The 27,489-nt window shown below is 47.6% G+C and overlaps 1 protein-coding gene across 1 annotated transcript; it reads right to left on the bottom strand.

Moving 5' to 3' along the window:
- Positions 1–800: 800 nt before the first annotated feature.
- On the bottom strand, positions 801–27,489 carry HERPUD2 (HERPUD family member 2). Its single transcript, XM_074199255.1, has 8 exons — positions 27,283–27,489; positions 20,757–20,834; positions 18,944–19,057; positions 15,530–15,684; positions 10,722–10,844; positions 2,801–3,124; positions 2,113–2,227; positions 801–1,721 (listed from the first exon to the last, which is right to left on the bottom strand). Exons 1-8 carry the CDS (start codon positions 27,433–27,435, stop codon positions 1,560–1,562), a joined length of 1,224 nt encoding a protein of 407 aa, XP_074055356.1. The 5' UTR covers positions 27,436–27,489; the 3' UTR covers positions 801–1,559.

The following is a 27,489-nucleotide window of genomic DNA, read 5'->3' as shown; positions in this document are numbered from 1 at the left end:
GGCACAATAAGCCCTTAAGAAATACTTGTTTCCTTCCTTCTCCTGCACGTGTTTCTACCACTTCACCATTGTCACTACAGAACACTAGTGGCACTTGTTTGGTAGGTTGCCATAAGTGATGCTCTCCTGGGGATGAACCTTTCCGCAGTTCGCTAGGTAAGCCCTATCCCAACAGACTTGCCTGTTGCTGCATCTGTTCAGGAACCCTTCCCAAGCTGGCAGACCTGCCGGAGCATGCCATATGCTTGGGTAACCTCTGAGTACCCCGGACCACCTCAATGAAGCATCAGACCATGACCTTATAGAAGCACGTATGTGGAAGTTATTAGGGAATTAAACTACAAACTAAAATCAGCAAATTGCAGTTATCAGGAGGCCCTCCCTCTGAAACAATCAGATTTTATGATTGTAAATGTGGATTATCATAAGAATGAAAGGTTAACTCAAAGACCTGAAAAGAGGAAATTAGGACAACACAAGAACAGCTTATAACCAGCACTACCACGAAGAATGGGAGACTGACTCACCTATGGCACCTTCAACTCCAAATCCTTATCTCCACTAAGCAGGACTTTTGAGTATGGCAAAAATGCTTCTCCATAGAGAAGAAATGGCTTTCTCCAGTACGGCATTCAATTGGTCCCCTCACCATCACTCCCTGAATCTGAGCCATCAGTTATCCCACTCATCACTTAGACCATTATGCTGAATAACATAAGGGTTGAAGAATAGCAGCAAGCTACTGAAAACGATTAAATAAATATTCCACAAACAGTTTACTAGAATTGACCTTTTATTAAAAAAACTAATTACAGGGATTGATTTCCAGTACATCTCATTTTATAAAAAGTACTGTATATAACAAACATTCGTACTGAATCAAACGTCACTGTTAATTCCCTTGAAGAGCTGCTTGTTATTTCTTTTAAAAGGATTAGTTCCAATTAATAAGGGTATATTCTACAAAAGAAAATCTCCATAATTGATTCTGGCATCAGAAAATGTGTTTAAAAAATGGTAACTTTCAACAAGCATTTGGAAGGCTTATTGCTATATGACAGAAGAAAAGAGACTGCTAGCACACTGTGTGTCATGGGCATTCTTTGGAAAAATTCTAAATAGAAAAATCTTTTTTTTTAACTTTTAGGGTCATTCACAGAAAATGGGCTTGTTTCCACAAATTTCGCATTGCTCAAGGGCCCATGGCTTCTTGCTGGAGACATTTATACTTTAAACAGCTCTTTAAAGGAATAATATGCACTAACGACAATTTTTTTCTTGCTATAATATCCATAATTGAAATGAATAAAACATGGAAGACCAACATTGTCACACTGTGCTCCTCCTCAAAGGATGTTTAAAAAAGCACATTTTGTAACTCATTTGTGCTGAAAATATTCATGTGCATGAGAAGCTGAAAAAAAAAACCACCTTTTTACAACATGATCAAAAGAAAGTTATAAATTTTTTTGAAATTGCACTGTTATTTAAAACACTTCCCTCCAGTCAATCCCACTTCTCAGTAGAGTCCTTTTCTCAGCTGGCACAGGTGGTCAGGTCTAATTGGCAACCTGGGGAGGCCCTTCCGGGATGAGTGAAGTAAAGAAGGTGGTGATAAAAGACCAGGCTGAAGCCATAAGGCCAGGCTGGGGCCCAGCACTAGCATCCTCCCCAGTATCCTCTTCACTCTCATCGTCAAGCCCATCATCCATCAGATGCTCCTTTCAAACCAAAAGAAACCATATTGGTGAAGGACTCTATGCCCTGCTCAGTTTTCCCTGTGACCCAGGAGGGAAGATGGAAGAGTGTGAGCTGAACCTCTGTTCCCTGGGAAGTAAAGGCTACAACCATGACCCCAGGTGACTGCACATCCCGAAGCAAAGAAGAGTCTATGCTCAGGACTCAAATGGGGAAGGCTGGGACCTCAAAGGGACCCATCCACGAAGTACATCCAGTTTCATCACTACGTGCTCAACCTGCTGTCTAACTTTAGGTCATGAAATTAGGAGGAAGAAATCAAATTATCTTCTATCCTGAGGTTACTCCAAATGCAAGATAGAATGGAGAAAGAAATAACTATAAGGCACCTAACGAGCTTGTGGGCCAACATACCATTTCTTCAAGGTCTGGATTATTCCCATTCTGGCCATCGTGGTTCACTTCAGCGTTATTGGGGGCCTGAAGCTGCCCTCCTTCTGGTCTAAAGGGAAGCCATCCAGCTTGGTGTCTATTCAAGCAATGAGGAGAAAAAGGATTAAAAATCAAAAATGGCTGGACTATCTAACAGTGGATAATATTGTCTATTCCCAAGTGAAACAAGAAAGCCAAACAATCTCCTGGAGTTATCTAGAAATCAGGGCAACATCCCGCCCCAGGGATTCTTCCAGTGGAGAAACTAACATTCGTTCATATTTGGAACTACTAACTAGTTTTTTTGTGAAAGCACACAAGTTTTGCCCAACGGCCCAGGAATCTTCTTGATATCAGTGAAACTTCAGAAACCACTGAAAGGTCAGTTTGCCCAGAAAGACTCAGATCTACCTGGAAGACTTCTTACTGAACACACCATGTACAAAAGGTAAACTTCTCCTGGAGCTCACTCAAGAATCTCCGGGCCTTGGGCACCCAGCAGTTGAGAAGAATAGAGCATCTCCTAAAAGCACTCTGGAGGACAGGAGACAGCCTGCTCCTGCCAGTCAAGGAAGCCCCAGGCAGAGCTCACTCACAACACACACACACACACACACACACACACACACACACACACACACACACAGACACGGAAATGAATTCTACTCACAGATAGACCAGCAGCATGGCTCCCATCACCATGACAAACCGGCTGAAGGAAGAATAGAAGTACACAATACTAAGGAGGATAGCAGCTCTAGAAAATGTGTACATCCAGTCTAGCCAGTCTCGATTCAAGTCCTCTTCATTGACCACAGGGCCTCCCTGTGCATTCATCTGCATGTTCGGATTCAAGGCTCGGTTTTCCTGGACCCCTGCATTTGGAGCAGGCGGGGCTTCATGTGCAGGGACATTGGCCGGATTGGGAGCCTGGGCACCAGCAGGTCGGGATGGATCAGTATTGGATGTTGCCTGGGCTGAAACAGCAGCTTGACTAAAATAAATTTTAAAAAGATAATTAAAAAGAAAAGTTATAATTTGTTTGATTCCTTCACCTAAGGAGTCTATATACATTTCACAGGGAAGAAACCTATGAATAATAATGCTAATTAATGTGAATTGTGAGAAGTAATAATAATAACATGAATAAAATGTTGTCGTCCTCCCCCCCCCCCACTCTCAAGCTCAAACTGATCAGGCAGGAAAATTCCACTGGTAATACCAGTAAGACCAAGAAATTCAATGAGATTCTACATTGAGTCACTCTCATTTTCACAGAGAACTGTGCCAGACCCTGATGGGGTTCTACAATTGAGATGAAGCCTAGTTCTAAATTTACATTATCAACATAAGAGAACAGCAAAAAGGTGTTCTTCCAAGAGGAAGATGACCACAATCTACAGTGTGAGTGGGAGGCCATCAGTGAAGGTTTCCCCAGAAGAAAGGACAAGTAAATTGGGTTTTAAGGAAAGACTTCCTGGCAGAGGAGACACACACTCCCAGATGAAAGAGGGCTCTGAAAGACAGGATCAAGATCCAAGACAATTAGTGACATCCTTAAGATTACTCAAGGATTCCCAAGCAGAGGAGTGACCTGACCAGATCTATTCTCAATGAGGACTGGCATAGCAGAGTAATAATGTATTATAAAAGATGAACTGGGCATCCAAGTTATGGAAGTTGGATGTGTGAGTTCATTAAAGAAACTAAGAAAAAGCAGAGGATAATCAGAGCTGCCATGTCACACAGAGTACCCAAGAAGGGAGAGAGCATCCAGAAGATGGTCAAGGAGGAGAGTAGAGAGGAGAGTAGAGAAAAGGCCAACTGATCTGGTCACTAAGAGAATATCTGTTTACAAAACCCATAAAATATCTACCATCTACCAAGCATAAATGATATTAGGGCATCCAGACACAATGACTAAATGCTCCTTAAAAGAAATGAACAACTTAAATGGAAGAATGTTCAGTGCTCAGAGCTGAGCCATGCCATATAATTACAATGACAAGGCTTCAAAAACAAATTTACATATTTAGGGTTATCAAACTCAAGCTAAACATATTAATGAGAAAATTGAAGAAACAAAATGACAAATTGGGTAAGAGTGAAGGCTAGACCACAAACTAAATTATAAATCATCAATACTATTTGGTAGGAGTTTAAAAGTAGAAAAGATTAAACAAAGAAGAATCAACAATAACTGATCACAGTAACTCAATTTGATAAATCTGAAAACAAATTACCTAAGTAAAGAATTCTAAATTTGATAAAAAATGCTGAGAAAAGTGGAAAGCCCCCTAGCAGAATCTAGGTTTATTCCACATACCTCCAAGAATCCAAAATGGGTGCATGATCTGATTATTAAAAAATCACATAACGGATGAGAAAAGTAAGTGGATCATAGCTTTCACAGCTATATTAGCAGGTGAATTTTTTTAATGTTTTCAATTTTTTTACATTTTTACATAAATATTTTGTTTTCCCATTATATACAACAGTAGTTTCTACCAATCATTTTTTGCAAGGTTTTGAATTTTACAATTTCCCCCCCTCCTCTCCCCAAAAGAAGGCAATCTGATAGTCTTCATATTTGTTTCCATGAGATGCATAGATCAAAACTGAATGTGTTGGAAAAAACATATTCTTAAGGAAGAAAGAAGATATCAGAGTTAGCAAAGTTATGTGATACATAAGACGACTTTTTAAAAATTGAAGATAATCATCTTTGGTCTTTAGTGGTTGAATTCTTAACCACTTAAAGTGACAGAATATTGTCTCCCCTATTAGACTGGCAACTCCTTCCTTGCAAATCAGGGACCATGTTGTTGCCATTCTCCATAACCCCTGGCACAGTAGCTGGCACCCAGTCATCACTTAATAAACGTTTACGGCCTGAAGGGCCTTTCCCTCATGCAACCCCCAACCTTGCATTGCTACACACACACAAGCCAGGAAGGCCAGGCTGCTGGCTGTCCCAGCCTTTCCCCACTGGGTGGTGTGGAGTGCAGCTGAACTGGGTCACTCTTCTGAGTAACTGTAGTCACAGCTAGGGTTCCAGTTTTGACAGCTCTGACATCTCTGTGCAACTCTGCCCAAGTTCCATCCATCCTCCCAAGCCTCCTTTCCATTGTGGAGCTGGGCATAGTCATAGTTTTGATTCTTACAGAGTCTGGGGGTTTGAGCAGAGTTGCTACCATGAAGGATTCCTAGGGCCGGCTCTAGGTCCCAAGCCTTCCTTCCTGCAGTGGGTCCATACACTGAGTGAAGGGTCAGGACAGAGTTGAAAGTTTCTATCAGTGAAGTTCTTGGGGGTCTGAGGGGAGGAGGAAAGTTTTACCTTGTGAGTGGAGGGGTGGTAGTCCTGCCTTCTTATCTTTTCAGTTTAGCTCTCTAACTATAGCTGGTTCAGAGTTTCTTTCTTTTGAGGTACTGGGGTTGGAGAAGGTTGTAAAATAAGGAAAGGATTTCTCCATCTGGCTGGTCAAATAATTTGGAATTTAAGACTTGAGTGAGACTGAGCAAGATGAGCAGAACCAAGAGAATACTGTACACACAACATGGTGTGATGATCAACTGTTCTCCTCAGCAGCAAAATCATCAAAGACTGGTGATGGAAAACATCCACTTCAGAGAATGAAACCACTATGGGGTCTGAATACAGACCAAAACAGAAGATTTTACATTTTTAAATTTATTTTATATTTTTTCCCCTCTCGTGGTTTTTGGTTCCTTTTTGTTCTCACTTGTCTTTCGCAACATGATGAATATGGAAATATATTTAATATAGTTTTACATATTATATGTGTCTATATATATAGAGAGAGAATATATGAGGTTATATTTGATACTGTCAAGGGTAGGGGAAGAAAAGGAAAAGGGAGAAAGATGTGAAACTCAAAATATTACAAAAAATGAATGTTGAAACAGTCTTTGCACATAGTTGGAATCATAAATAAATGAACGTAAATTTAAAAACCAATCAAGACTTGTGGGAAAGGATGGCTGCCTCCGATGGCCTAGACTTGTTCTACTTGACTCCCGAAAGAAGAAACGGGAACACCTGAAAGTTACAGATCTTGTCCTCATAAGGAGCCCTTGCCCAGGTGGCAGCAGTTTTCTTCTGCCATTGCTGGGCAGCTCCTCAGGGACATAGCTGAAGGAGGTCCCTGCTCAGATGCAAGGAGGAAGAAGGTATGTGCACTGAGCTCAAGACTGTGGCCCCTTCTCTGCCCTGTTCCATCAGGGTTCTCCTGAGGATCAAACACCCATGGGGACATAGGGTAGAACTGCCCAGTAGAAAACCTGGCCTGGCACAAGGTGGACAAGGGAAACATCATGCTGAACTTCCTTGGGCTCTCTCAGAGAGAGCTGATGAAGGCTTGGAAGCAATTCAATGAGCTGACCAATCTGTGGCCTAGGGAGGGGCCCAAACCAGACTAAAATGTAATTGGGAAACACTTAACAAAACAAACAGAAGTCTATAAACATGTACCGGGCAGTGGATGGTGACAGGAAGACCTGAGTTCAAATAGCCTTAGACACTTACTAGCTGCGTGACCCTGGGCAAGTCACTTCACTCCTGTTGTCCTCAGTTTCCTCCTCTGTAAAATGAGGTGGAGAAGGAAAGGGCAAACTGCTTCAGTATCTGCCAAGAAAATCCCGATGGGGTCACCAAGTGTGAGACAGGACTGAAAACGACTCCATTGCGAGAATACCATCTGTATCCAGATAAAGAGCCGTGGAATTTGAACAAAGTTCAAGGACTATTCCCTTTAATTTAGCAAAAAACTGCTATCTTATTGTCTGATCTTGCTATCTCTTAGACTTTGTTTCTGCCTTAAGGATATGATTTCTCTCTCTCATCACACTCAATTTGGATCAATGTATACAACATGGAAACAAAGTAAAGACTGACAGATTGCTTTCCGTGGGGGGGGGGGAATAAGATTGGGGGTGGGAAACTGTAAAACTCAAATAAAATCTTTAATAAAAGAAAAAAAAGAAAATGACTCCATTGTGGCTGCAATCTTTATGTAAGGCCTAGTGGCACCCATTTTTAATTGGGTTTGACATCCCTGCTGCGGTGGAGAGTCAGCCTATGATTCAGCCAGAGCAGGGTCCAAACCCCACTTCCCAGATCCTGGTGGTGGGGAAAGTGGGAATTCAGGAAGAGGGTGGCAAGGGCCAGACATGATGTAGACAGGAATTACAGGATTTGGCAGCGAAGCAGTTACAGGGGGCGCCAGGGAGAAGGAAATGGGTCACGAAAGGAGGGCAGCACTGACAAGAGCACCATGAAAGCAGGGATGATTTTTCCTTTTCTGTTTGTACCCTCCCCTCCTCAATGAGCTCTTGATAGACACTCTTCCATCTCCCTTTGAGAGTGTGTAGAGAGGACAAATGGCAAGGATATAACCTTGGAAAATACTTGCCTATCAGGGAATAGGAGACTCAACAGCCACCATGGATACCAGAATGAAAGCCCTTTGTTAGGAAAATCAAGGTGGTAGGCCAAGAAAGGAAAGCAGTTCATGTTTGAGAAGTTGGTCAACAGGGGACTGGCCCAGATGATTCTAGCTATCAATCCTATGATCTCATAACCTCTCTACTTATTAAAAGCAATAAAATGTGTGCCCTCAAAAGAATTTCTTCTGCTAACCATCCAGCAGCCCAAGCGCTTGAGCCCATGGGGACCTTAGAGTTTAAGATTCTAGGAAGGAGAGGGCAATCAGTCCAGTGGGAAAGTCAGGGTCTTTGGATGCAAGCCCAGGAGGAAGCTATGGACTTGAAACCTAAGACTATATGGGATCAAACTGAAGCTATATGAGAACTGAACTATCAATCTACTCCCAGGCCTCCCTTCTTGGCCCTCGGAGACCAAGGTAGTATAAATGAGTAGGGCTGGTTATCTTCCTTTCTACCTTGTTAGAGATGTTGCATATTTGTTCCTGTTTAACTTTTGAAGTAAACATTCTATTATAAAAGCTAATTCGACTCTAAGAAGTTAAATGAAACTTAAGTACCCAGAACCCTTAACAATGAAGAAATCAAATGGCAGGAGACTGAAACAAGAGTCCCAAAGAACCTGGGGAAGGGTTAAAAATGCAGCTGGTTTGCTTGTCTGGCATTGGGGCGCAGATTGATCATACCAGCTATAGCTATAATAAAATTTTGCCCTTCATATTAAGAGGGAATCTTGGATTCTCTGCTTGGGATTTTTTTCCCCCCAATGTGTTTTCCTTATAGACTTGATGATATTGCCCAAACCCCAGTTGGATGGCCTTATACATGGAAGTAATCAGGAAGGATTCTTCACCTTAGAACCCCTCTGAGAGAGGGGATGCCAGTGGGCCCAGTTAGTCCCAAGTCCTACATCCCTACAGGAAGAGCATCATGTGATCTGGAAGGCTCTAAGAAGACCAGTTGTTGTCCAAGAGAGGAAGCCAACTTTCTCTGCCTTTGCTTTGCATTTGGGGTTGAGAAGGGCCATTTGAGCTCCAAATCAGACACCTGTTGAGTACTAAGCCAGCAAAAATCTTTGGTAAACTTTGTGATATTTCTGTTTGTGGAATATGCATAACTCTATATTTGGGAGTAACTGATTTCTGTCTGTAACCATACTAGGATGACTGCTTTGAGATCCGGTACCGTGTGGTCTTGGAAAAGTTAAAGAACACTGCTTATTAGGCCAAGGGTCATGTTCAACACAGCATTTTTCTAGTGGGGCATAAAGACGTAACAAACTTTAGCCCATGTGCAGATCATTTAAGATGGAGGCACCACAGACCTACTTCTGGAAGGAGGCATTCTGGGTTGGCCTCTGCATCATGGGCACTTCTTAATTCTACCTCAAGAAGGCACCAGCTCCCTCTTTGCAGTGAGCTCACAGTGGACAGAAAAGACCTTTCCATTCTCTTTAGGCCTTGTGGTTCCAAGGCCCAGGCCATGGGGTTTGGTTCTGTTTCATTAATCCTCAGTTCTAGGTGGAGAGGTGAGGAACTCAGCCCAGAGTCTGAGCCATGATGCCCTGGGCCAGGTGTTTCCACCAGACCTCAGGACAGGCCCATGCTCAAAGTGGACTCTCTGGTCCCAAAGGGAGAGAGAAGGAACTGGACCTGAAATTCGACAGAACTGAGGCTTTGGGGAACAGAAGGGGGGGGGGAATTATGCCACACTAGGTGGTCTTGGATGTTTGTTCATGATACCTCTTAAGTAACTATTCCTTTCTAAAAGTTAAAAACCAAAAACTACAAATACCCCCCTCCCCACCCAATCCAATTCAAGAAAGCATTTATTAAGCATCTACGTTATACATAAGAGGAAGCTGGGACAACCCAGAGGGAAAGCCAGGTCTGGGTTTGGGCAGATCTGGTCTCAGCTTCATCCCATCAGTCAAATCTGGCAAATTACTTAACCTGTCAGGCCCCAGGCAATAGACCATGGGGTGAAAGGCACTGCTAGAGGGAGATCCTCTCACTAAGCTCCCAAACATCAATCAAATCATTGGACAAACCAAAAAAAGTGCAGGTCACCAGGGACAAACACACAAAAAACCCCCAAGTGTCCCAGCCCTCAAGACACTTACCTCCTACTGAAACAAGGGCGAGGGAGGGTGGGAAGACATACACAGCCTCTCCTTAACCATCCCCCAGTGTGGCCAGAAGGGCCTAGTCCAGGCCACAAACAATCTTCTAGAGATAACTGAAGGCTAACCTATCCCAGGTCCTAGGGGTTCCTTCAGGGTAGCCAGGTGGCAGTGGATAGAGCACTAGACTTGGAATCTTCATAAGCTCAAATCTAGCCTCAAGACACTCACTAGCTGTGTAACCCTGGGCAAGTCATGTAACCCTGTTTGACTCAGTTTCCTCATCTGTAAAATGAGTTGAAGAAGGAAATGGCAAATCATTCCAGTACCTTTGCCAAGAAAAGTCTAGAATTGGGGTCATGGAGAGTCAGACAAGACTGAAACAACAACAAAGGGGTTTGGGTTCCTTGAGCTACCTTTCCTTAAGTCTAGGGCATTTATCCATGGAACTCTTTCCCACACTTTCTTCCATCAGTTTACACATGTTTGGGAGAGTTTCTTGATTGTCCTAGGCTTACAACCTCCCATTTCTTCACACATTCCTTGGATACAGTAACTAGGAGAGGTCAATCTCGGACCTCATACTTGAGAGCAAGGCTAGGGAATCTCCAGTCCATGGGCTGTACTGGTCTGGCACTGCCAAGGCAAACACAGGAAGGACTTGAAATCCAAAACATCTAAGTGGCTTTTTAGGAGTGAATTAAATGTCTGACCAAAGAGAGCCCACAAATGATATTATAAATATCCAAATGGCCCCTGACAGAAAAAAGGTTCCCCACTTCTGCTTTAAAGTAAGGATCAGCCAAGGGCTTATTACACTTGGGGTTACTCAAGTCACAAAACCCAACTCAAAGTATCGGGCCAGAGCCCGCTGATTATAATCGAGAGGACTGACATTGAGCTTCTGACTGGGCAAGATAATCAGAATGTCTAACTACATTTTTGCACAGAGCTCAAAGCAAATCAGGCAAAGACAAGGAACATTGATTAAGTGACAAGAACTTACTACTGCATGTAATACTGCCGAGCATACATCTGCTGCCACCAGAGCATCTGCAGGGGGCTGAAAGCAGGGTAGAAGGGGAATCCAGCTGCAAGAGCTTGCCCAGGAACCTGATTCCCAACGTTTCTAAAATAAAGAAGAGAGAAAATAATCTCAGTTTTTGAGCACAGAGATGCTATTATCTTAAAAAGTGTTCTCAAATCATTTTCCTCAATATCTCCAAATATAGTGAGTGAGCCCCATAACATTTGAGCTACACTGACACAACGCAGCCCAAAAAGCAGCTGTGTCTGTGTCTGAGTCACCACCATCATTTGAGTTCAGTAATCCAGTTTCTTAAAAATAGAGTTATGAAGCTTGAGGATTAATGTCCATCACTGTCATTGTAGTCCATCAAGGCAGGAAGATGGCTTTTCTCTTCCAATCTTTCTCAAAAATAAGTAGAATGCTACTCTAAATCTAGAATGCTTGTCACCTGGATGCTAGTAGGGCCCTTTGTTCCTACATCTTCCCTGCTCTCCCATCACCCTACTCAATATGCTAACAAAGACTTAAGAAGACATGAAGTTATCTGTGCTAAAATTCCCTCTCCACAGCCCCCCACCTCCACAAAAGGGGAGGATAGAGACCCTGGGAACAATCTCAGGCACTCAAAACTGCACAGTATGCATAATTTTTTTTTAGGTTTTTGCAAGGCAAATGGGGTTAAGTGGCTTGCCCAAGGCCACACAGCTAGGTAAGTATTAATCGTGCAAGACTGGATTTGAACTCAGATCCTCCTGACTCCAGGGCCGGTGGTCTATCCACTGTGCAACCTAGCTGCCCCTTCAGTTGTCTTTTTTTAAGAAGTAAAGCCACATTGACATCTTTTGTCTGTACATGGCCAAACCTGCCAATACATTCACCAAACCCAATAAAGTCGACCCCCATCTGCTGGAAGGCATAGGGAGATGCCCTCTTTAAGGAGCTGCTTTTCCTGCTCATTTTGGTCCTTGAAGTGGTGCCTGTCCTTGCTCTTTTGCCATTGCCATTACTGCAGACATATACTGTGCTCTCTTGGCCTGAGGAGGCCTCTTTGTTTTTAGGGTTTTTTTTTTTGTAAGGCAAACGGGGTTAAGTGGCTTGTCCAAGGCCACACAGCTAGGTAATTATTAAGTGTCTGAGGCTGGATTCGAACTCAGGTACTCCTGACTCCAGGCCGGTGCTTTATCCACTTCGCCATCTAGCCGCCCCTGAGAAGGCCTCTTTGGCCTCCATTCCTAACAGTCTCCCCTTCTGGTGTTGGTGTCTTCACTGTTTGGTTTTTTTAGGTGCTGGGCTCAAATCCGGTCTCAGACACTTAATAATAACCTTAGCTGTGTGGCCTTGGGAAAACCACTTAACCCCATTTGCCTTGTAAAAAAACCTAAAAAAAGAAAAAAAATGACTCTGCAAAGAAATCTAGAATAATACAACTAAAGAGACTAACATGTCCACATGGGCAGCTCTGTCAACCAAACGAGGGCCAATGCTTAGGTGCTAGGGACACAAAGAGAGGCCAACAATAGCAACAACAAAAACCACTCCAGTTCCTGTTCTCCAGAAGCTCAGTCCAATGGAGAAGACTCCAAGCCATACAGCAATATGTGATACACATCAGAACAAAGGCACTAGAATGAAGGAGGACCAGCAGGAAAGGCTCAGAAATGTTCCTGACTGGGTGATGGTTAAACAAACGGCAGGCTATGAATGGTGGGGGATGGGACGATGCTGTCAGAAATGACAGTGCCTTGTCTAACATGAAACCATATTTGACATGACTGTACACATCCCACCTATATCAGACTGCTCACTGCCAGGGGAAGGGGGAAGGAGGAGAGGGAGGCAGAATCATGTGAAACTCAGGAGCACGCCAAAGGATGAATGTTGAAAACTATGCATGTAAATGCAAATAAATAGGGTAACAAAAACTAAAGAGGGGCGGCTAGGTGGTGCAGTGGATAAAGCACCAGCCCTGGAGTCAGGAGGACCTGGGTTCAAATCCGGTCTCAGACACTTAATAATTTCCTAGCTGTGTGGCCTTGGGCAAGCCACTTAACCCCATTTGCCTTGCAAAAACCTAAAAAACAAAACCTAAGGAGTTCTACAAAAAAGCCAACAAAGATGTCGGTGGTCTGATGCAGAGCTGAGGAAACAATCTACATAAAGACTACAGTGAATGGAAACAGGAAGGCCCACCACAAACCACTGCCAGCCAACGTCACCAAAATACTGAGGCTCCAAAAAAGGGACATGAGAGCAAAGCCTTCTTCACCCATTTGCAGTGAGGTAAGGGCCCAAGGGAGGGGCAAGTTGCACATTTTCAGACTTTTACTCTTCAGTATTACCCTTTATTTTCTCTTTTTCCTTTACTATAGGGATGACTCTCTGGCAACACAAGGGGAGAGATACTGGGGGAAATTTTGGTGCTTTAAAATCCCCCACAAAGACAGCAATAAAAACATGGAAGTTGAAGGCAGTGCCAAAGGGTTGGGATGACCTTGTGGGCCAGTGCTGGTTTCAAGCCTCACCATGACTGCAGACCCAAGCCATCTGCCCCACCCCCACCCCAAGGCCTCAGGTACTAGGCCCTTGTGGTTCCCCATCATATTACATTGACGGCAGCAGTGTTTCAACCAAGTATCAGCCATGAGGAAACCATTCAAGTCTCAATGTGTTTCTCAGGGATTGTGTTGATCGAATACCCTTTAAGGAACATAAACAACACATAGTTGCTTCCTATTGTGGTTGTGAGGCCCAGATGAGATTCTGGTGTCAAAAAGCCTTCAGGAACCATTCAAGCCATGGAAGAAAGCACTGTGCTAAGCCTTCAGGACACAAGTGTAGTGCAGGTTGGTTGCCTTCTCCAGAGCCCCTGCTCCGCTGGGCCTACTGATGGAAAATGCTGCCAAAACCTCAGAAAAAACCCTGTGGAGTCTGAATGCAGAGACAGGCAGACTACAGTGACTTTTAAAAACTTCTTTCATGTTGTCTCTCATGGTACCCCCCCCGCCTTAGTTCTAATTTCTCTTTCACGATATGACTAATATGAAAACATGCTAAACACAATTGTATACATACAACTTATCCCAGATTATTCACTGCCATGGGGAGGGCGGAGGGAAAGGAGAGGGCTAGAAAAGCACGCCTAAATTTGCAAAAGAATGAACATTGAAAACTACCTTTGTAAGGATGGAACTGAAAATAAAAGAAAGTGAAAAAGCCCCTGGTGCTCAGCAGGGAGCAGTAAAGCAGAGGCTAGGTGTCCATTTCAGATGCTCAGCCATTTGACTTTGGTTCAGAAAGTTTTTTTTCTAGGTCTTCAGGAGTTGTGATTCCAGATGGTATCTTGGAGAATGATGGCTAGTAGGGCTAGGCAGGTAAGAGGTCCAGTGATTAGGGGTATGGTGCCCTTCCCTGGAGCAGATGTTAGTGAGGGTTGGCCCCTTCTCCAGGATGGTTTCTCCACCCCCACCCCCAACCCCCCAGACAATGGGTACAGGGTACAGGCTGGAAGCAGTGCTCAGAAGACTCTAGGATTTCCAAGGCTTTAGAGGTCCCATTTCTGGACCTTCTCTATAGCAAGTCAAGGAGATGTAGGAGTTGAGGTGATGGAGGGCCCCTGCCTCCCCCTGCCATATTCTACCCACCTCCTCTCTCTCTTTCTTGTCTTGGCAGGGATGGCTGGCTTGTTTCCCTCCTCCTCAGGGGCTGCTTTCCAGAATGAGGACAAATTATGTTCTTGGATGACTTTTTCAAAGCTATTTCCTTCCCAGATCGGCTTCTGCCTCAGTGGAGAGAGGCAAGCAAAGCCTCAGCTAGGGCCCTAACACGTTCCATTTCTGGTAGCAGCACCCTTACAATGCTTCCTGGGTTCCTTCTGTGCCCAGGTAGGAGACACAGGCCCCAGGAAACAGAGGCGGATGTTTTAGTAGCAGGTCAACCAGGCGCAGCCAAGATTCCTCCAAAAAATGGTCAAAAGAGATAGCTTCCAAACTCTCTAAGCGACATTAAAAAAAAGCCTCAAATCACCAATAATTACAGAAATGCAAATTAAAGCAACTCTCAAGGTACTACTACCGCATATCCCTCAAACTGGCTAAGAGGACCCAAAGAAAATGACAAATGCTGGAGGGGGCTGTGGGAAAACAGGCCCACCGAGACGGAGCTGGTGGAGCTGGGAAGTGGCTCCTACGTTCCAGAGAGCAAGCTGCCCAAAACGTCATTGATTGTACAAACCCTGGGAACTCAAAATCCTGCCACTAGATAGCAAACAGAGGGAAATCCTGTTCCATACAAAACGATTTTGAGCTTCTATTTGTTTCAGCAAAGAACTGGAAACTATGAGGATGCCTGTAAATTTGGGAGTGGCGGAACACAAGAAAGTATATGAACGTGACGGAAGAGCCTTGGGCCATGTGGATGAATGATGCAGAGGGAAGTGAGCAGAAGCAGAATGGCAGAGAGTCACAAGCTCGGGGACCTGGGGCACGGCCTCTCGAGCTCTGTGCCCTCTGAAGCTGAAGGGCCCGACCAGACAGCCCACAGGAGGTTTCAAAGTGCTTTACAAGCATCATCTCACTTTGCCCTCATCAGGGTGACAACTTGCCCAGGATCTAAGGTCTGATTTGAGCTCAGGATGAACTGACTCCAGCCCAACTCTGGCAACCTCATCTGTCAAAAGTGAGCAATGGGAGGCCCCCAAGACACTCAGACCAAACCTCAAGAGTGTACCCTCCCCCACCACCCCAAGCCTGGCCAGCTTGTCCACGAGCAGCTCCCCAATTACTCACCCTTGCATCACGTATGGGACCTGAAGGCTTTGCGCAGGGTTGGCTGGTGCTTGGGGAGGGTTCCGGTACCTCAGGCCTTCAGAGCTAGAACTGGCTGTGGGAGTCAGAGACTCCTGACTTGAAGATGGTGTGGATGTTCCCGAATCATCTGAACTCTTAAAAGACAATTGAATGTTTTCAAGTCAGTTTGTTTCCCAGCAATGCGAAGGGTTACATCTGTAGATTCCCAATACCAGGGGTCCATCAGCACGCTAGATGAAAGGCTAGATGAGGAAGGGGGTTGTTTCAGAGAAACCCGGGAAGACTGGGATGAACTGAGGCAGAGGCAAGTGAGCAGAAGCAGAATAGCAGATAGCCACGGCAGGTGCGAGCTGTCCCTGCCTCCCCTAGAATGGGACGTGTGTGTGCGCACATGCATGTAACTCACCTCCCATGTGAGGGTCTCCCTCAGAACAATCTGTAATCAGTTCAGTAAGGTCTGTCCCTGGGCCTGGGCCCAGGCAGGAAAATGGGGTCAAACTGGGCAGGGGCAGGGGTTTGGCACAGCTCCTGGCACAAGTGGCTGTCTGCCTAACTAGCCTCAGGGATAACTGAAGAGCTGATAACTGTGCCAGCCACTTTTCATTTTGCCCACTGAGCGAACAACATAAGGCAGGACAAACTGTGGTGGCACAGGATGATGGTGGGGGGTGAGCAGAGCCCCTGGGCAGGACATCTATGGCACTTCCCTATGGGGAGTGTTTCTCCAGGGAATAAGGCCCTCCCTGCCAACTGCTGCCGACTCCATTGTGCCTCAGTTCCTCTAAGTCTTATCATTAAAGCACAGGGAAAGGTCATGATGTACACTCGGCCACTGCCCGATGGATGGGCATCTACTGAAAACGGAGGGCATGCCTGGGACCATGGCAAAGTTAGGTCTTGGATACCATCACGTCCCCCTGCTTCCCTGTTCTCTCAATGTCCAGATGTCCTGTGCGCTGGGAGCCTAGGGGGTGATGGGCAGCTCTGTCTCTTTGAAGGCCCAGTCTCAGCCTTTTCTAGTCACGATGAAGCCTGCTGTTCAGAGAGGAGGAGGACGAGGTGCCCAAATAGGACAGTTCCTCAGTCTGTGGAAGAAAGCTCTTGGATGAGAACCACACCCATCAGAGCTGCTTAGGGGGCACCTCCATTGCAGGGAAATGGAAGGAGCTGGTCTTTGACCAGTTTTCAGCACTCACGTCACCAACAGAAAGCCATTCTAAGCTAGGAAAAATACGGACAGAAATCGTATCGAAGGGCATCAAGAGGGGACAGCTAGGTGGTGCAGTGGGCAGAGCACCAGCCTTGGAATCAGGAGAACCTGAGTTCAAATCTGGCTCAGACACTTAATAAGTTGTGTGACCTTGGGCAAGTCATTTAAACCCATTGCCTTGCAAAAACAAAAACAAAAAAAAAAAAAAGGTTATCAGGAGAACTCCATGACTCCTCAGAGTCTAGGAAGACTTTCCTTGGGGAGCAGCAGGAGGCAGAGTCCCCACGAGCATGCCCGTCCTGATCGTCCCAGTCCAGTGTCAGGGGGCAGCCCAGCACCAGGACCAGAGAGAAGGGAAGCTTAAGGCAGCCAAGCACAGCAGAAACCCTTGGATCCTAACTACCTGCGTGATCCTGGACAAGTCACTTCCCATCCTCAGGCCTCAGTTTCCTAGATCAGATGGTCCATGAGACTGCCGGCTCTTGGAATACACTCCTCCTGGGTCAGGACCAGGGTTTCAGGGCAGGGGAAGGGAAGGAAGGCAACCTGCTTCGTGAATGAAGAGAGTCACCAACCAAAAAGAGAAAACAAGATGCAGGGGAAAGGGTGGGGGACTGCAGCCTCTCCGGCAATCTCATCAGCTGCTGGCTCACCAAGCTCTGGTTTCTCCAGGCACGGCCTCCTCCCTTCAGGCCAGTTGCCAGGGGGACTGCAGGGGCTCAACAGAACTCTGGGGTGCTCAAGAGATGACCTAATTCAACAATTACACTTTTCAGAGCAGGAGCTAAAGCCCTGGGGTGAAGGGACTGGTTGGACATTATCAAGCCAGGAATCCAGGCCACCCCCAGCCCCCCAGCTGCATCCTCCTGGCTCTTGAGGACAGCAATCCAAGGGCCTGGCTTACAAAAAGCTGAGATGGACAAGTCTCTTCCCAGGGTTAGGAGAATCAGCAAAGCCCTAAAGGTATTCAAGGGACAGAAGGAAGTCTGGCCAAGAAAAAAAAGACAGAGAACGCCTGGGAAGACCCTGAGGCAAAGCTAAGAACTCAGGAGAAGATGCCAGCCACACAGAGTGGGCCCCAAATGAGTTAGCCAATGCGTTCAAGGAACCCCTCGTCCTCATCCTTCAGGAAGAAGCCAGGGCAAGGCAGACCTGCCCCGGAGGGCAGACTGATCCTGGCAGTGGAGAGTGGTGGACCTGATGAGGGAAGGAATGAGTGCCAGGCAAGCGAAGCCACCATAAGGAGTCTCTCCCTGGAGAGCTCTGCACAGAGGCTGCCTCAAGCTATTGGGACCTAGGCACGGAATTCACTCCAGGTCAGCCCCTTTAAAGCCCCTCCATGTTCTGGAGGAGCCAAGGAGATGGAACTTCATTGAAAGAGGTTGGCCTGTTCAGAGGTACAGGAGGACTGCCTCTGGGACTAAGGCAAACAGCGGCCCAGGGTCCCAAGAGAGAAGCTCTGAGGGAACAATCAATGTCCTACTTCTGTTCTGCCAGATTTTGTGACCCCAATCCCACTCCAAAAATGTCCATGTGTAAATTTGGTTTTAATAAAAGCAAATTAAAATCGATTTTAGTTTAGGAATTTCATTCCACATTCTGAGCTGATCTGAAACCCCATTGGTATCACAAAACCAGAGACTGGAACCACTACAGCCCATGTCCCAATGAGGACACATCGTGTTGCTTCCTGGCAAAGCTCAGCAGCCCAAGGCATCAGGGCCAAGGCCACCCAACATCAGGCCAACACAGTGCCCTTCTGAGGACAAGGCAGGTGACCATTACAAAGTCCCCCCAATCAGCATATAAATGAAATATTAATAAATAAGTGCCTCAAATTCAAAACCTGTCATGAAACAGGCACATTCTCCCATTCCAATGAGGACACTTCAAAAGCATCACTTCTCTGCTCTTTCACCTTGTGGCGTCCACATCAGTCAGCCCCCCTCCCCCACCACTGTGGGGGATCCCTGGATCAGGGAGGGCCCTGTCCTCAAGGTGCTATTGCTCTCCTGAAGGAAAAGAGAAAGTCCAGAGACAAGCAGGCAGTAAATACAAAGGAATTTCAGGGGGATGAACACGCCTGCCCAACCAGGGAGGGGAAGGCTTCCTGCAGGAGTGGCTGTGCTGGGAAGGGTTGCCCACCGCCATGTCCCCTGCCCCCCGGCAGCTCAAACACTCACATAACTGCTGATGGAGGTCAATGCTTCCTCACTGCCTCTCCGGCTGCTGGGCTGTGGAGTACCGGGAGGAGATCGAGAAGCACAGACTAGATGGACCATGTGATATTCATCTTGCTAAAATGAAATAAAAGTGGAGATCACCAAGCAATCCTCAGAAGCCTGTCATCCAAAGAGCAGTGGGGGGAGTCAAGCTGTGCTCACTGCCTTCTCAGGCCCAGCCCCTCTGAACCTGGAGGCCCCCACAACAGGCCCGGGGCTTCACCAGTCCACCACAAGACCCACCACTAGAAACCTCCCAGGCCCCCCACATCAAAGCTGATGTCCCGACTGTCACTCTGGAGGATGGGCCCATTCCATTACACAAGCTATACATGGACACTGCAACAAGGAAAGTGGTTCAAATGATTTCAGTCTGAAATGAACTTGCCTGAACTTTATTTGTTAGGAGGTCACTAGAGACAGGCTGCCATGAACCTTAACAAGAAAGCCATGAGGATTGGTATAAAACTATGACTTGAACACAGGGCTTTATTTATTCCAAGTCCCCCATATTCCCCTCACTTGGACAGGGGAAAAAAAATCTACAAAACGATCAGTCTGGATGGCAGAAGAATCTGGGTGAGGTGGGAAAAAATACTCACTACCCTTGGAGTCTGAGGTTGGGGGTCAGTCACATCACAGGCCTGACTGAGTGGACCTCATCTTCCTCCTCAATAACTGGGGTAAGGAGGGAGGGGGTTCCAAGGCCCTGCCAACCCTCTAATGTCTAACTCCACAGACACTACCAGTATAGCTACTCAGACTAACAGAGGAAGCAATAAAACAAGAGAAACCACAAAAACAAAGGAGAGAAAAGCAAATGGGAGGAAAAATGGGAAGGAAAAGAGGCAGTGGAGAAACAGTGACTGCCAAAAGTCACAAAGAATGGCAGGAAGAGGGCAGGGCATCTGACCACCACAAGGACAGGAGGTCTTGCCAAGGCCCAAGCCTCTCCGGGGACAGTCATTTTCGGGAATCCAAGCCTGTCCCAAACCAGGGGCAGGGAAGCATGCTGGCCCTGGAGCCTGTCTCTGGTGCACGTGGAAGCAGCAGACAGCTGAGAGGCTGGACTCCTTCCTCAGAATCCCTACCACAGGCTGTGAGCAGCCACGGGAGCTCCTGACTGGGCCCTCGTCCTGGGATACAGGAATGGATGGGGACAAGGTCACTGGCCTTCCACTGGGAAGGATGCTTTTAGATCAAAGATCCCAGGGGTCACACAGAGGCCCTCCAAACCAAAAATACTTAGGAGTCTCAAATCTAGAGTTACATATAGGACAAAGTATTCCCTCAAAGCACAGAGGAACACAGGGTTCCTCCGTGGTCTGATTGAGGTAATGACTAATGAGCTCTGACTTCAAGTTCTGCCTCGCTTCAGCCTCACAAGCAGCCTCAGCATCTTTCAGTGGTCATGGCGAAATCAGATGAGGTAGTTTGGACAGGAAAATGCAAATATGCTCCCAGTAGAAAAATCATGCCCACAGCCTCATGCCAGTCAGAAGGACCACTCTAGGGAAAAGAGGATCCTTTCTTACCCTCTCAAACACACACACACACACACACACACACACATCCCATTTTACAATTGTCAAAGGCAGACCTGATCGGGGAGGGGCTCCTTCTTCTGTCTTTAAGGAGGCTCTTTTTCCCTATCACATTATTCTAAAGGAGAAACTGCAGGTTCTTCAAAAATGAGGAACTACAAGTTAGAAATTGAATATTCCCATTTAGATCAAGGCCCTTTGATCAAACTGAGGTAGAAGGTCATACTCACTTTTCTGAGAATATCTTTCAGCTGCAGATGGTCAGGAAGCAGTCTGCCCGAGTACACCAGTCTTTGATCCTTTGGAGCCTGTGAGAGGGGAAAAAGAGAAGAGTTCAGCCTTTTCTAACTAGACAGCTGGCAATCACATTCCTAGGTTCACGAGCAACAAAAATTTCCTTGCTCTGGCAGTATTAGAAAATTGGCAGATGTGGGCCTAAGCCTGCCCCCTCCCCCCCACATGCCCACCAGGGCAGGAAGTGCCCCAGATCAGGGTAAAATATTGAGATGGGGGACAGGGAAAGAGACAGTATCCAAGGCCACGGTGTGAGGGGCCTGCTTATCCAATTTCATTCTTTTGCCATTTCAAGTCTAACAGTCACTAAGGACAATCAGAACAACGACAAAAGGAGCCAGCATTTCCATAGGGCCTCCTGGTACCAGGTGAGGGGGGGTACTATTATGATCCCCATTTGTACAGGGTCACCCATCTACCACATCTGAGGCTGGATTTGAGGCCACCAAGTTGCCTGGACAAATGGATCTGAGCCGCAGATGATTTCAGTCCCACACGTGCCAGCTGAAATACTGAATTCCGACCATCATTATCAAAAGAATGCTCTAACCTAAATGCGAAAATGTGAAGGCACCTGAAGCAGTGCCCCCTTGTCAAATCCCTCGGTGGACATGCCCAGGTTCTTTTCTTCATTAATATCAGAAAGCAAATCTCTGTGATGCCCGAAGCACAACTTTGATAGTTTTCATTTGATCATCAGTTAATGACGCCAATAAGATATTGGAAATGGCATTGCCACAGTCTACCTTTCACCAACACTCTCTCTCAGCCATGAGACTAAGGTCTCATACATTCTTTTTTTTTTTTTAGGTTTTTGCAAGGCAAATGGGGTTAAGTGGCTTGGCCAAGGCCACACAGACACTTAATAATTAAGTGTCTGAGGCCACATTTGAACTCAGGTCCTCCTGACCCCAGCCGCCCCCTCATACATTCTTGACAAAAGGGGGTATATAAATTTGAAATGAAGGGTGGCTAGGTGGTGCAGTGAATAGAGCCTCAGACACTTAATAATTACCTAGCTGTGTGGCCTTGGGCAAGTCTCTTAACCCCAAATGCCTTGCAAAAAAAATAAATAAATTTGAAATGAGCTGGAAAAAATCACCAAGGAGCAAATGGTAATGACATTTCAGAGGTAATAGTACCAAAACCAATTGTAAACATATTAATGTTCCAGAGGTTCACTTCTATTTGCTTACTCATCTCAGTTCTCTCCTTCAAACATTAAAAAATTAACATAATAAAATGGGAATTTCAGCAGCAGAAAGGTTTATGAGTAGAACAGGTTATGTCAGATGCTGCAGACAAAGAATCATGAGATTCACTAAGCTTTGAATAAAATCTCTCCTGCTATCATTTTGTGGATAATCTGGAGAGCTTCAGGAAGGGCTTCTGGAGTTTTCTGGTGATGGATCTCTGCTTGCCCTGGGCCATCCACTGGAAGGAAGCCATAAAGAGAGATGCTCAGAAGGTGACCAACAGCTAGGAGGGTTTGACAACACGGATAAGGACTCAAAAAAAGTTGTCCACTTCGCCAAATGAGGCTAGGTGACGGTTCCTAAAAACAAGCCCTAGAGACCCTCACACACAAGACACTGAGGTAACCTAGAGTCAAGCCTGCACTGGAGGTTCCTTCTAACACCGGATCCGGACTGGGCCAGTCTAACCTTGAAAGCAACAAAAAGCAGAGGGGATTGGGAGAGAGCGTCGGTCAGGGTCGGGAGGGTCTGGGTTCAGGTTCTGCCCCTGACACTGGCATGGCCTGGTGACTGGTCCAGGCAACACGACTTTTAATTACAAATAGCTGGTCTGCAGCTGGGGAAGGGATTTCTTCATGGGAGTTCCTGGACCTCCTCACCACACACATCAGAACTTAAAGAGGCTGTTGTTGTCCTCTTCTACAAAAGAGAGGAAGGGGAAAAGTCTCAACAAATGTCTACTGTGCCCTAGGCCTGGGAATACCCAGACCCAGATGAGGCAATGGCCTGCAAGCAGACCCTGTCTTGGAGAGCCAGCAGATCTACACCCCACAGCAGAAGGGACTGTGGGAGGAGGCGAGAGGAGGGGAAGGAGACGATTCATAGACCCGTCAGAGCTCCCAATCCTTGAGTTGGAGGAACAGTATACTGAAAGCCAGAAGCCCAGAACAGAAGAGTATGTGTAAGGAGATTGCCCATGTCCCCAGGGCCAGCTCAGGAAGGTCCAGGCTCTGGCCCCTGGAGGTCCAGGATGAAGGTTCCCTCTCCAAAGCGTCTTCACTTCCCCAGGCAAGATGCTCGGAGGGTTTTCCATCCTATACTGGGTTCCTAGAAATTCCTTCAGGCTTAAGCATTTTTATGTGATTTGGAAGTAAAGGCTGTCCCGTAATATTCAATGGTCAGACCTGAGGAAACACAAGCCAGGTCAAACCTTGATTTTATAAAATGCTGCTATTTTCTCAAAGTAAAACTCAAGGGGGAAGGCATGAGCCAGAGGCAAACAGACCCCTTTGGGGTTAGGAACTAGAGACCTGCTTTGGTTGGCCCAGGGCTGGTGGAGTGAGGCCCAGGGCTGAGCAGGCAGAGCACATAAGATTAGCAGGTTGTTCCCTAGTTGGTCAGAGATTATCTGGCTTCCCAGATGTGCAGAGGCTCAAGAGAGATCTCAGATGAACCACAGGCAGACAACCACCCTCTCTCCTGGAGATAAGAATGACATTTCTCATTGCAATGCTGAATCACAAGCACTAGGGAGGGAAAGTTCCTATTTCATCTTTTAAAATTCCATTGATTTAGATTTTTTTTTCTGAGTCTTAAAATGCCCAAATTTGGTTCCCATTTCAGTTTGCTGCTACTAATTTATCTTGGTTGGGAAGGTCCTCCTCTAGTGAGGAGGCCTCTGGGCCCCTCTCACCCTCTGCTTTTTTACATTTATGCATTTATTTTCACCCTTTAGTCCATGCATATCTCCCCGTTACAAAATTTCCCACCAAGTTAGTATTTTACATATTCTGCTAAATATATTTACACATCAGTCATTTTGGTAGGAGGAATTAGGATTAAGGGAAAGAGACTCATAAGAAATAATTTTTATAAATTGTGCACCAGATTCGGAAGGGCTGTTTTCTTCCTCTGAACCCCACCCCCCGTTGAGGGAGGAACTCTGCAGCCCGCTGGCACAGCCCCAATTTGTCCCTTCACAACTTCCAACCTACTCTTGGAATGGGAAAACTTCCCAAGCGGTGACAGCTGGCACATCCTTCCAGCTCCTTCAGCTGGTGGGGGCCACGGCTTTGCCTATGTCCTCCAGAAGCGGGCAGCAAGCAGGAGGACTCTCGACTCTATCGTCTCAAATTCAATGGTGGACTCATCCCAAGATGGCAACCTGCTCAGAATGCCACCCTTCATCTGGGGTTTGCCAACTAGATTCCTTGGACCCATGCTACCCTGGCACGCTGAAACAACCTTCTCTTATCATTCCTATGCACACTTGGGTCCGCCCTATCATCCCCTCCCTCTGGAGACTCCAACTCACCACCCATTAGCAAATTCTGCCCCTTCCTCCTGGATCTCTTCTGAAAGCTCAAGATACTCAGCTTAAGTCAGGAGGAGAGGCTCAGGGTTTGCACCTCCCTTCCACTCCCCAACGTCCCCTTGCCACCATCCCTCAGCAACCTCTGCTGTCCTTCCACTGCTCCGTAGTTTAGTCACAGCCAGACAAAAGTTACTGAGCACCTCCTAGGAACCGGGCCTGGGCTAAGCACTGGGAATACAAATCAGAAAGATGGCCCCTGCCCTCAGGGGGCTTCCTGTCCAGCGGAGACACAGGACACACAGGAGCCAGCTGAGGAGCAGGGAGGGGATACCCGCCCATTACCTGGGAGCCTAGTGTGTAGGCAGACAGGCAGGAAATGAGAGCAAGCAGGTCCCAAGGCTGCTGTGAGCGATCCCCTGGAGATCTGCAGGGCGTGCCTCCAGAGGGTACCCAAGCCCCGACCCTGGACCCCCTTCTTTAATGGGCTCCCATCTCTGAGGAAGAGAGGCGACCCTTCTCGCCATGGTGAACTCCACCTCAGATACTTCCTCAAGGAGTGACCCTGACTCCTGAGTGAGGCAAGCCACTTGGCCTGCCTCAGTTTCCTCATCTGTTCAATGGGGAGGTCAGGAAGCTATTTTTAAGTATTTTGTGAATCTTAAAGTGTTATTCAGATGCTCATTACCCTCTATTTAGACCCTCGATCTCATTCTCTCCTGTCTTCCCCTGCCCCTTTCCTTGCCATCTTGTCTTCCCTTGTCTATTGGTGCCTTCCAGCCTCCCTACAAACATGCCCCATGTCTCCACTATCCTTTTAAAGATAAAACCCACTTTCCCTTGACCCAGGCTATCCCCCAGCCCAAGCTCAGTCACGTTCTGGGGGGCTTACTCCAGTCTCCCCACTAAGCTGGCCCTGATCTTGCCCTGCTATCTGGGTGTCAGTGTCCCTCTCTGAGGGGTCAATGAGCACTGTCTTCTATTCTTCTGTCTCATCAGCTCTCCCTTCTGTTCTTTGTCCCAGCTCAATCTGGCCCATTCTCTCACTACACTTTCTATCTCCTTTGTCCGAGTTAGGACTTGGCTCCAACAGAAAAGGTCTTTTTGATTCAACACCAATTTTTCCTCCACTTCTCCAAGCCTGGCCTCATTCCTGCCCCTCCTTCCATAGGCCTACTGGACATCTCAAATTCATATTTCCAAACTGGAATTCTTACTTTGCTTCCTCAAGCAATGTTATTCTTATTGAGGGCATTGCCATCTCTCCTTGTTCACAAATCCCAAAACATCTGAGATTCCTCCCCTCAATAGCCAAGCCTACCTCCTCCACCTCTCTGACATCCTTCCCCTTCTCCCCATTCAGAGCCCCTTAGCCGCCTTCAAACCCTCGTCCCCAGTAGCCTGGAGCTCTGCCAGAGTTTCTACATTCTCCTCTGTGCAGCCTGCACACGGAGGCCAGACCAACGTTCCATGGGTCTGGCCATGCCGCTCCTCTGCTCAAGAGGCTCTGGTGGCTCCTTGTTGCCTTTGGGGTCTGGCTTTTTGACAAAGGTCTCCCGTTGTCTGGATCCCCTGGCTTTCCAGAATGGTCCAGTCAGAATTCCACTCACAAAGAGCTGTTTCATCCAACCTGGCTACCTTCCTGTTCCCTCCTGCTGCCTTGACCTTAGCACCTCCTCCCTTCTCACCTCCACCTCTGCCCATTCCTCCCTTTCTTCAGTCCCAGTTCAAGGTCATGATCTTCTGGAGATCCAGATCCCCCACCCTGCAATAACTGAGTGGCACCCAAGGGCACAGCCTCGTCTACAGATATGGCGCTCTCTCGGGCTTCTGGCAGATCTGAAGCTCCTCCAGAGCCAAGGCTACTTCACTTGGGTCTTTGTGCTCCCACATTCCTTACTGGAGGGTTCAGGAAATGCTGGGGGAACTGAACTCGAGATGATTGGAAGAGGAAGAACGGGTCACCACAAGCTGGGTGTGAGCCCAAAAGGGATGAGATCCCTGCTGAAACCGGAAGGGCAAATAGAAGAAAGCCACATCTGTGTGTTCCAGTCACGAATGCTCGGGACAGACAGCAATATGTAGGGTGCCACAGGAGGGAAGCTGCTGGGAGATCTCTAAAATAAAACTCAGGAAGAGCTCAGGCTGGGGGGGGTCCAAAATATAGGGAGCAGCAGAGTCCCCAAATCCTCCCAAGGTGTTCCACAGCTAGTTCAGTCATTCAGTGGGCAGTTAGCAGGCCTGGGGTCAGGAAGACCTGAGTTCAAGTCTGCCCTCTGGGACTGTGACCTGGCCAAGTCACCTAAATGGTTTGCCTCAGTATTCTCCTCTGTAAAGCCAGCTGGAGAAGGAAATGACCAAACACTCCAGAAAACCCCACACGGGTCACCCAGGAGTGGCGGAGTGACCCCTCGGTGTCGGCAAGGCCCTCAGAATTCCATCCACCGTCCAAACCAGAAACGGCCAAGCTCCCCAGAAGGCCCTCGGGTCCCCCAACCTGCCCGTGCAGCCCCGGAGGGCACAGCTCCTGGCAGGAGACCGGGGCCACCTCCGGGTTACAGGACTCGCCTCCCAGCCCCACACTGAGCAAGTTCAAGGCCCCCTCCTCCCGCCGGGAGGGTGGGGGGCCGAGATCCGCACCTGAGCGTCCCCCTCTGCCAGGCCGGGTCTGGAAGGGCCCCGGAGGGAGGCCCGGGCACCGGCCTCCACGGGGGAGGCGGGACGGGGCTGGAGCGGGGCGGGGAGGCAGGGCCGGCCGCGGGGGGCGGGGCGCTGACTCAGGGGCAGCAGCTTTGGGGGGCAACTGTGAGGTCAGAGGTCAGGCGCGCAGAAAAGGGGCAAGTCCAAGCGCAGAAGCCGGGGGCGCAGCCTCGGGGGGCGCTCTCCCGGCCCCGGCCCGGCCCCCGGGGCCCCGGGGCCCCGGCCCGCCCCGCCCCGGCCCGCCCCGCCGCTCACCGGCTGGCCCGGGTAGGCCTGGGCCAGGTGCGCCTTGAGGCGGCCCACGCTCCAGCGCGCCGGGCAGCGCACCGTCTGGTCCCCGTAGCGCTGGTTGGGCGTCTTGATGACGAGGGTCACGGGCGGCGCCTCGGCCCCGCTCGGGGCCTCCATGGCGGCGGCGGCCGGGCCGCGGGCACTAGGCCGAGGCCGGCTCGGTCACGGCTC

Source organism: Macrotis lagotis, chromosome 8 (genome assembly GCF_037893015.1).
Source record: "Macrotis lagotis isolate mMagLag1 chromosome 8, bilby.v1.9.chrom.fasta, whole genome shotgun sequence".
NCBI lineage: Eukaryota > Metazoa > Chordata > Mammalia > Peramelemorphia > Peramelidae > Macrotis > Macrotis lagotis.
The sequence above is the reverse complement of the archived record's forward strand: the minus strand, read 5'-3'. Positions and strand labels throughout refer to the sequence as shown.